The 10077-nt window shown below is 50.6% G+C and overlaps 1 protein-coding gene across 1 annotated transcript; it reads left to right on the top strand.

Annotated features, from left to right (window-relative positions):
• Positions 1-2357: 2357 nt before the first annotated feature.
• PRDM13 (PR/SET domain 13) lies at positions 2358-9812 on the top strand. Its single transcript, XM_055136717.1, has 4 exons — positions 2358-2501; positions 3903-4034; positions 4604-4724; positions 8041-9812. Exons 1-4 carry the CDS (start codon positions 2358-2360, stop codon positions 9810-9812), a joined length of 2169 nt encoding a protein of 722 aa, XP_054992692.1.
• Positions 9813-10077: the final 265 nt, after the last annotated feature.

Here is a 10077-nt window from a genome sequence, read left to right on the forward strand (position 1 = left end):
TGTCATCCCGGAGTCGCCAGGCCAGAGGTTAGAGGGACATGTTCATGGCTTAAATTTATTGCCCTCCACTCTCCGGCGCGGCTTCCTCTCCGTCGCCCCTCCCCCGGCTTTTGCCATTCATGGGCCCCGGGATCAAAGCCTGGGTTCTCCCGGTCGCCGGCAGCCTGCGTGGCCCACAGAGGGACGAATGAAGTGAGGTTAAGGACGAGCGTCAGCCCCTGCTCCAGCAGATTGTGGTCCTGGACTCGGCGGCTGCTGGGTCGGCGGGGCCTGCAGCTGGGGCCGCCCAGGCCCGACTCTGAGATTCTAACTCGTCTCCAGGAGCCCCGTTAACACTAGTCTTGAGGGTGAACCCTCAGGGGTGACCAGTCTTGTGTCCTTGCAAGTCTGATTTGAGAGGGACGCACTTAGCAGTGCGTCCTGGTTACCATCTCTGCCATTCCAACACGAGCTTTCGAGCTCTCCAAATGCATCCCACTTCACCCGTCATGGCTGCAGTCGCTTGCAACTCACTCCATTGATCTGTGGAGTGCAAGTAAGGATCTGTTTATGCGTTATTATTCCCATTTTACGGATTAGCTTCCAGAAGAAAGTCCCCAGAGACAGAGTGGGGACTAAATAAAGGAACCCTATCTAGACCTGCAGAACATGGCAAACTCAGATCTCCATCAAGGGGTGCCACAAATTCGTTGAAGACCTTCTCTTCAAATCGTGAAGTTACAGGTGCTGCCACCTTGTGTTTTGCTGTAGAGACTGATCAGAAACCGTCCCTGGTCTGTGCACCTTCTGAGAGTGAATCCCTAGCAGAGGGTGCTGGGGAACTTAGCCCATTCATACTATTCTTGCGTCTCACACCAGACCTGAGACTCCAACCATGCAGATTTCTGATTTGGAGAGCACTGCCTGGGAGAGCATCGCAGTGGCAGGCACCAGTAGAGTAGGACAAATACCTGTTAAACTGGATTACTCAATTAATTCCTATGCACTAGCTTAGGAAGGCAGATGTCCCCACATAAGGAAGGAGGCTTCCTTAAAAGAAGATGGAGCACTAGTTAAAGTACCCTTGTTTGACTTAGTTCGTGAAATAAAGCAAAACAGGTTGTCAGTCCTCTCTCCCTTTCTCTGAAATCTTTAAAAGAGCACAGAGAGAAAGAGAGAGGAAGGAAGGAAGGAAGGAAGGAAGGAAGGAAGGAAGGAAGGAAGGAAGGAAGGAAGGAAGGAAGGAAGGAAAAAAGCAAGGAAGAAAGGAAGGAAAGAAGAAAGATCCAGTTTGTTGGTTTTGAAGAAATTGGGTCTCCATAAACTTTTTATTCCTTGTTTTCACCCAAATTCAGGCCTGAGCTGTTGGGCTTGCAGTGGTAGAGATGAGCCTGAAAACCCAGGAGACAGAATTTCTCTTCAACCCTTAGCTGCAGGCAAAGGCACCAACTGATGCTTCTTCCAATTCGCCAAGAAAATGCTGGCCCGGTGCACTGAAACCCAAGGTGACCTGGCCTCCCCCAAACTGTCCGGACACTTTCTATTTCAGGGCAAAACTGGACAGAGGAAGGGAAGGATAAAGCAGTTCTAAATAGACTGGCCTGAACCCAATCCTCTGAAATGGTAATATGGTCGTTATTTAAAAAGTGTAGGTATTTTCTGGTGTTTTCCCATCAAGTACCTGCCTAATTTCTGTATGGCACACGCCAGAAATCAATAGAAGTTAACAAGTCCTCCAAACAGTCCCCATCTCTTTGTTTAATCTCTTTTACAATAAAGCCAAGGGGAGAGAATTAAGAATCTTTGAAGTAGCCCAAGGCTCAAAGGAATCAGCCAAGTAGACTTAAAGTAGTCACTTATTTCCCAAAACTGGTTTGTCGGTGAACAATAAAAGGAAGTAAAATTTATGGAGAAATTATACAGTGGATTTGTCACTTAAAATATCGTAACTGTCTCGAGGACAATACCCCATGCTGAGGATTAATGGTCCCGCCGGACCTTTGATTCACCAGCGCCTTTTCTTCGCCCTTGACAAATTGGATTTTTAGGAATGGGAAGGTCGCCTGGACCATTGTGCGCCAGCCATTCAGAAGCCTCGATTATGCAGGGGGCTGAGGGAACCACTCCATGTGACCCTCTCGGGTGGGACTCTGCAGCTGCTCCGCCGCGCAACTCTCTCACCAAACTCCGCGCCCTCGCGCTCGCGGTGCCAAAAGGCGCCCGCCCCGATTGAAAAGGCGCGGTGCATGCCCGCCCGCGTCACTCCGCCTGCGGAGGGCCGCACGTCGGGGCGCGGCTCCCAGGCTCCGAGGGCCGCCGGGTTCTGTCATTCGCGCCTTGCCCAGGCCCTGGCGCCCGCCTGGGCGGCGGCGGCAGAAATGCACGGAACCGCCCGCGCCCCCGCCACCAGCGTGAGTGCCGATTGCTGCATCCCCGCCGGCCTGCGCCTCGGGCCGGTGCCTGGAACCTTCAAGCTGGGCAAGTACCTGTCAGACCGCAGGGAACCCGGGCCCAAGAAAAAGGTATCAGCCATTCGGACCGCCGCCCCCTGCCGTTTGTCTCCAGTTGCCCAGCCCCAGGAAGAGGGTGGAGTGGGCAAGCGAAGGAAAGGGATAATTGCCTCGTTACCTGCCAATTTGCCCGGTGGAAAGGGACTCCGATTACTCTCCGTAGGTGGCATTAACTGAGAGTAGTGCCGGCCAAAGGGGAGTGGACGTAACCGGGAGAGAGTCGGGGGTGAGGTTGCCGGGTTCCTTACATGCTCCGACCACTCGAACCCGCGTTTTTTCAGGCGCTCCTGTGTCTTCTCTGCAGAGGCGTCCCCACTCCTGGACCCCGACTTCTTAGACATTCGCACCTTTTTCGGGGGACTTTTCTCACCTTCCCTCACCTGCGTACGCCAATTTAAGGCTTAGTTAATCCTACAATGATCTCATTTCTCGTGGCACAAACAATCCTTGGGAAACGATTCTTAGAATTGCCTATGTTCTTTTCGCGGATGTCTGCATGGGGTGCGCTTGGGCTGAATGTTGAGAGGGTGAGCCGGGTGCTGGATCTGAAGCCGGTTGAGGGAGCAATGAGCACCGAGTCCCAGAGCAAGCAGCCAGCTGGGTTCTGAGTATCCAAGATCCCAGCCTGGAGGTGTCACATCCAGCCCGTTTCATCTGTTCCCCCCACCCCAACAACCTCACGACCCCCTCTGATCAAAAGTAGTTTAAAACCCCTCCACGCCCTGCCCTTGGCTCCACAGACCAAGAAAAGAAGGCAGGACGAGTCCGTTGGTGTTGGAGAGAAGCAAGAGGTCCTTTAGCTCTTTGCTTGTCCCTGATTGCATTTTTCTAAGAAAGCAATTGGTGCCTATCCAGAAGGACTCCGGGCTGGCTCCTCACGCAATCACTCCATTGCGGTTTAATACCGAGTTTGCTGCTCACCACGCCTTCCTTGTAAATGCTCGTTAATTGCTTTTTAAATAGCTGCCCAGTTTGCAGCCGCTTTGTTCAAACATTTCCACTGCCAGGCTCTTCAGCATCTCCACACCTAGGCGCCATGCAGCATGAAAGGGGAAGCACTAGGAAGGTGGGGAAAGAGGGTTTCTCCCTGGCTTCTGAATGTCTCTACCCTGGTGTCAGAATGCAAGAGCCAGGGGTGAAGGTGTCCCGGACACAGTGGTACCAGATGTACCCACGTGCTGGGGCAGAAGGATGCTCTCACCCTTTCTGTGTCAAGGTGGGGAGAAAGAGGGGGTAAAGAGGGGACTGTTCCTTACTCCCTCCCTTGACCCCAACAAAACATGTAACAGGCCACAGTGGCTTGGATATAGCAATACCACCGGTTTCCAGGGTTGCGCTGGAGGTGGAGGAAAAACTTTACTTCTGGATCACTCACTGAGACACCTGGGAGAATAACCATTGCTTGTGTTGCAGGTGCGCATGGTGAGAGGGGAGCTGGTCGACGAGTCTGGGGGCTCTCCTCTGGAGTGGATAGGGTTAATCCGGGCAGCCAGGAACCCCCAGGAACAGACTCTGGAAGCTATTGCAGACTTACCCGGAGGACAGGTACTGTTGACTCTCTTCAAATCTATCTCAGTGCCACTGAGGTAACTCCAACCAATAAGAGTTTTAGATAAGAGCTCTCATTGACATGTTCCAGTAACCTTCTAAGGTAGATATTATAATTTTCTCTGAAGAGCACAACTGTGAGACTCACAGTGGCTTGGTAGTTTTTCCAGGGCCACACAGCATCAGAGAGAGGACTCGCACCTTTGTTCTCAGTGGCCTTTTAACGGATTGCCCAGGAAGTGACCACTGTCTTGTTCCTTCTTTTTTTTTTAAATTCTTTTATTAAGTCACCATGTGGAAAGTTACAAAGCGTTCAGGTTAAAGTCTCAGTTATACAATGCTCAAACACCCTTGTTCCTTTTTTTTTTTGGTATATTTTGGGGGAAGAGTCACAGCCGGCACTGCTCAGGGGTTACTCCTGGCTCTGCCCTGAGAAATTACTCCTGGTAGTGTTCAGGGGACCATATGGGATGCCAGGGATCGAACCCTGGTTCAGCAGCATGCAAGACAAATGCCCTACCACTGTACTATGGTTCCAGCCCTTGTATTATTCCTTTACATTCCAGATTTTCTACCGAGCTCTTCGAGATGTTCAGCCAGGGGAGGAGCTGACTGTGTGGTATTCCAATTCCTTAGCTCAGTGGTTTGACATCCCCACAATTGCAACACCGACACACGATGAGAAAGGTACAGCCTCTGGGAGTCTTGTGGGCCAGTGAGGGTGGGGAAGAGTATAGCATTTAGGCTCAAAGGGCCATTCTTTTACACTGTATGAAACTGAATTAATATCCTTGACTGTGTAGGCAGAGTAGTGACATCTATACTATCTCTTTAAAATTAACACCAAATAACAAGACTAAGAATAATAATCTGGCTAGCACAGGCAAAGGACAAAAATACTCTGAACTTCATATGGTCACAGCACACCCACTTATGTTCTTAGTTACAAATTAGTAATAAAGTCCTAATATATCAGAGTGATCACATCAGAAAACATAACTCAATGGGCATCTTCTCCACTGCCTTGAAGGATAGGAAATATTTTAACAGTATTTTAGAAGGATTACGGTACTTACAGCTGGTTAGTTGGCAGGTACTGAGGTCCTTCTATTTAAATAGTATTTATTCATTTCCCCTTCTCTACTTAAATTGAGTCTGGGATGTATCCCAGTTCTTCTCAGATTTATTTGATTCCTTCTAAAGCCAAGAGCGGATTTATGTAAATGAAGGGGCAGTAACTAAAGAAAAAACATTTCAAACTTTCCTTAGCACACTGAAGAACATTTCCGTTGGAAAGAGGGATGAAGGGTGCTAAAATAGTTAGAATTCTGAGTCTCCTTCTTAGTGCACTTAGCTTCTGTGACTAACTTTTCATTGCCAATTGCTTTTGTTTGTAATTTCTCTTAAAGGCAATGTTATTTAAAGTCAACATAATGAATGCTATAAAATATTTTAATGTGCTCCCCTCCTGACTAGTTTACTCAATCTCCTCTCTTTAGAAATAGGGTTACAGAAATTAACATAAGTGTGGGAATGAAAAACACTTTATGCATAAGATAAGTAAAGTTTATTCAGAACACTTAATTCCTTCAACACTTGCATTCAGAGTATCGCTGTTTTCTGTAAATTCGATTGTGTTTTGGAGGGCAGATTTGTATATCTATTTGCATAAAAATTAATTTAGGCTCATAACACATTATATTAACCACTTCCAGTGAAAAAACAAAAAAAAACCCATAGTGAGAACTCTCCTATCTGCCACTAAAAAAGAACGTCAGGGATTACTAGTGGTGACCTTCCTGTTTTCATTTCAGCCTACAGAGCTTTATAAACATCATATGATTAACCAACGCCAAGTAAGCATGAGTTTCTTTTTTTTGGGGGGGGAAGTATAGATAGTTTTAAACTTGATTTCCCCAGCTCTGAGATGCTTGAAATACCTTCAATTTTAGGATCATATAAAGGAGTCAGGGAAAAGTAACTTATGAAGTGTATTTGATACTTTGATATAAATTGAATTTTACAGTCTAGAGACATAATATTAGATTAGGTTAGGATAAACTGGCAGGGGAGGGCGTGAAGAATACACTGGATTAGAGATATATATTTGCTGAAAATTCCAAAAAGAAAAAGACTTAATGAAAGATGGCTGCTGTTTCAGATTGTGTTTCAATCTCATAGTAAGAATATGAAAACATGCCTTTTGTTTTAGGAAAAAAGTTTATAGGATTGCTCTAAGTCATTCTGGTGAAGCCTCTGATAAGATAATTCCTCTCTAAAAAGGGTGATGACAGAGAAGTCCTGAATTTAGGAGAGTTAGGCGATTTAAGATACCAAGTCAGCATCTGCACAAAGAGGTTCCAGCTCTTTAAATCGGGATTTAACTTACCTAGATGTTCAAACTAGATTTAAAGATACTGATATGATTTAATCACAGTCTTTCATAAGCAGGATAGTGAACCCCACAGGCAAATCCTCTTCCCTTGTTCTTTCTACTTTCTCTTGGTTTCATCTGAAAAAAAAAAAAACAACAACTTCCAAACTCATCTCCCTTCTTGCTTATTTGGAAGAGAGAGTAAATGCTTTGCCTTATGCAAAGCCAGAAGTATATGAAGAGAGAAAATTAGAAAAATCTTCATTATTTTTTTCTGTAGCAATTCTGTAAAAGTTTGAGCAGTTTGTATGCAAGATTTTTCCATTAACTTTAATGAGATTGTCATTGACTTTGGATATTTCCCGATGACTCAACTAACTTCTTTCTAAAAGATATCCTTCCTTTTAGTGTTATCAACCACAACCTCAAAAAACAAAAACAAAAAACCTTACCTGCAAGAATATTTATTTTTCTCTGGACACATGTAATATGATCCTTTTGAATGAAAATTAACTCTCACCAGCTGATCATAATCTATTTCATACATGTATCTCTCAATCATATTTACAAACTGGCAAAATTTAAAACTGTGATAATGACATTAAGTCACACACAAAAAGGATGAAAAAAACCCACCATATATATATAGTTCCTAGTACAGAATGGCGTAATGACTAAAAGTTGAGTACCATCATATCTATATCATATATATACATAATACACTTATACATTTTACATGTATGAGTACATATATATTCCTGTTATAAAATAAACAATATACATATATCTTTTCCAAGGGCTTTACTATGCTTGGGTTAGTGCAGTTATGCAAGAATTACTGAATCATCAACAATTGACATAATTCAACATCATCCTGCAGTTTTTAGATGTCAAGACAAAGTACTTTATTTTTCTTTTCTCCCATCAAATTAAATGGGGTTAAAGAGGAATTAAAGATACAAGTACTTATGAAGAATAGCAAATCATAGTCCCTATGTGGTCTTTCAGTTGGTCACGCTCCAGGAAAACCTCAGGCAAAGTGTTTAAGACTGGGAGGGGGTAGGAGGGGTGGGGAGTGGACAGAAAAGACACTGTCCTATGAAAAGAAATGATTACATATGGCCCATACATACAGGATATTGTCTCTCCTAGTAATGAGGCGCTCACTACCATTAGATTGGCCTTTGTTCAGTTTCCCCAAACTCCTTGACATACGTCACCTATTCTGCAAACGCCAACAGATGGGCCCAGGCACAGCACAGTCTCAGCACTTGATTTAAAGCAACAGCTGCTATTTGCTCTCCTCCCGGGCCAGTGTGCCTGAGAGCTGTCTTTGCTCATTGCCTCGGGGAAGTTTTTTTGGAGAGGCCCAGGTAGTTCCCCTACTGGTCTCTGAGTAGTCCCAGAGAATGGAGATGGTTGCCAAGAGCCAAGAACTTCTGAGGGTCCGGGGCCAGTGTGTCAGTTGGGGGTAGGGCGGTGCAGGGTCGAGGAGGGGGGGAGGCAACCTCAATTTATTCCTTTCTCTCCACATCCATAGTCAAAACCTGGGTTTCACCTTTGGTGTGCTGGCGCTTGCTTTCTCGCACTTTCTCTCACAGGACCGCTTTCCCCCTCTTTCTTGCCCAGGGGAGGAGCGGTACATTTGCTGGTACTGTTGGCGGACCTTTCGCTATCCCAACAGCCTTAAGGCGCACCTTCGTTTCCACTGCGTGCTCAGCAGCGGCGGGGGCCGAGCCTTCCTCCACAACCAGCACGCGGCTCGGCCCGGCGCGGGCCCGGCGGCCGACGGCCTTCGCTTCTCCCCGAAACCCTCCACGCCCGACTTCGCTCCGGCCGCGCCAGCGGCCACTCTGCGGCCGCACCCACAGGCACTACCGGCCCAGGCGGCCTGCGGGACGCGGGAGAGCATCAAGCGCGAGGCGTCCTCCGCGCCCTCGGCCCCCGCGTCGCCCCCGGGGAAGTGGGGGCCGTCCAAGAAGGGCAAGGAGCAGCCGGAACGCGTCCTAGACGTGAGCGGGACGGCCCGGGGCCACAGCCACTTTCTGGGCATCGTGGGCGGCGCCCCAGCGGGAGGCGGCGGCCTGGCCTTCTACCCCGGCGTGCGCTCGGCCTTCAAACCCGCCGGCTTGGCCAGGGCGGCGGCGGTGGCGCCCGGCGACTCCTACCGGGAGGAGGGTGGCGGGAAGCCCGGGACCGCCCTGGCCATAGGCAGGCTGCTGGGCGGGGGGCGTCCCGGGAGCGAGGACAACACGGCGGCTGGAGGCGCGGGTCACCACCACCACCACCACCACCCGGCGCATCACCACCACCACCACCACCACCATCACAGCAAGTGCCTGCTCGCGGGGGACCCGCCGCCCCCGCCCCCGCCGGGCCTGCCCTGCTCAGGCCCCCTGCGCGGCTTCCCTCTGCTCCCGGGCCTCCCGGAGGAGGCGTCCGCCTTCAAGCACGTGGAGCGCGCCCCGCCCGCCGCGGCCGCCGCCGCCGCTGCCGCCGCCGCGCTCTCGGGGGCGCGCTACGCTCCGTTGCCACCGGTCCCGGGGCTGCCGCTGGAGCGCTGCGCGTTGCCCGCCCTCGACGTGGGCGGCTTGAAAACCTACCCGGGCGGTGAGTGCAGCCACCTGCCCGCCGTCATGCCGGCCTTCACCGTCTACAACGGGGAGCTCCTCTACGGCTCGCCGGCCGCCGCCGCCGCCTATTACCCGCTCAAACTGCACTTCGGCGGGCTGCTCAAGTACCCCGAGTCCCTCTCCTACTTCAGTGCACCGGCAGGGGCGGCCGCTCTGGGCCCCGCCGAGCTGGGCTCCCTGGCCAGCATCGACCGTGAGATCGCGATGCACACACAGCAGCTTTCCGAGATGGCAGCGGGCAAAGGCCGCGGCCGCCTGGACGCGGGCACGCTGCCACCGGCCGTCGTGGCGGCGGGTGGCGCTGGCGCTGGCGGTGGTGGCAGCGGGGCCGGGAGCGCGGGCAAGCCCAAGACGGGTCACCTGTGCCTCTACTGCGGCAAGCTGTATTCGCGCAAGTACGGGCTCAAGATCCACATGCGGACGCACACGGGCTACAAGCCGCTCAAGTGCAAAGTGTGCCTGCGGCCTTTCGGCGACCCCAGCAACCTCAACAAGCACATCCGGCTGCACGCCGAGGGCAACACGCCCTACCGCTGCGAGTTCTGCGGCAAGGTGCTGGTGCGCCGCCGGGACCTGGAGCGCCACGTCAAGTCCCGCCACCCCGGCCAGAACCTGCTGGCCAAACCCGTTGACGGCCCGGGAGCCGAGCCCGATTACCCCCCGGAACCCGGGGAGCCCAAAAGCGACAACGACAGCGACGTGGACGTCTGCTTCACGGACGACCCAAGCGACCCTGAGGCCGGGGCCAGCAGCGAGAGAGACTCGTAAAAGAGTCTTCCCGGGAAGGGAGCGAGGACTGAGAAGTGGGGGGTCTGGGGAAAGATTTGCTCCTGGTGGTGAGAGGAGATCAGACCGTTTTATTTTTTCTCTTCCCCCCCCCTTTTGAATTTCCATCAGGCTCTAGACTGGGAACACGAGTTCCCAGGTCTCTAGCTGGAACTCAATAGCAGGTGAGGGGGGGGTGTCTTAAAGAAATCCGGCCCAGAGGCGGGTCTCTACCCGCACCAAAAGCTTCTATACTGCGCACATTAGC

This window comes from Sorex araneus, chromosome 4, assembly GCF_027595985.1.
Source record: "Sorex araneus isolate mSorAra2 chromosome 4, mSorAra2.pri, whole genome shotgun sequence".
NCBI classification, from domain to species: domain Eukaryota; kingdom Metazoa; phylum Chordata; class Mammalia; order Eulipotyphla; family Soricidae; genus Sorex; species Sorex araneus.

What these genes read in the sequence shown, in the direction of transcription:
- PRDM13 (XM_055136717.1), top strand. Translation starts at nt 2,358, where the DNA reads ATGCACGGAACCGCCCGCGCCCCCGCCACCAGCGTGAGTGCCGATTGC. An exon ending in AACCCGGGCCCAAGAAAAAG is followed by an intron (nt 2,502 to 3,902) that starts GTATCAGCCATT and finishes CTTGTGTTGCAG; the next exon opens with GTGCGCATGGTGAGAGGGGA. An exon ending in CAGACTTACCCGGAGGACAG is followed by an intron (nt 4,035 to 4,603) that starts GTACTGTTGACT and finishes TTTACATTCCAG; the next exon opens with ATTTTCTACCGAGCTCTTCG.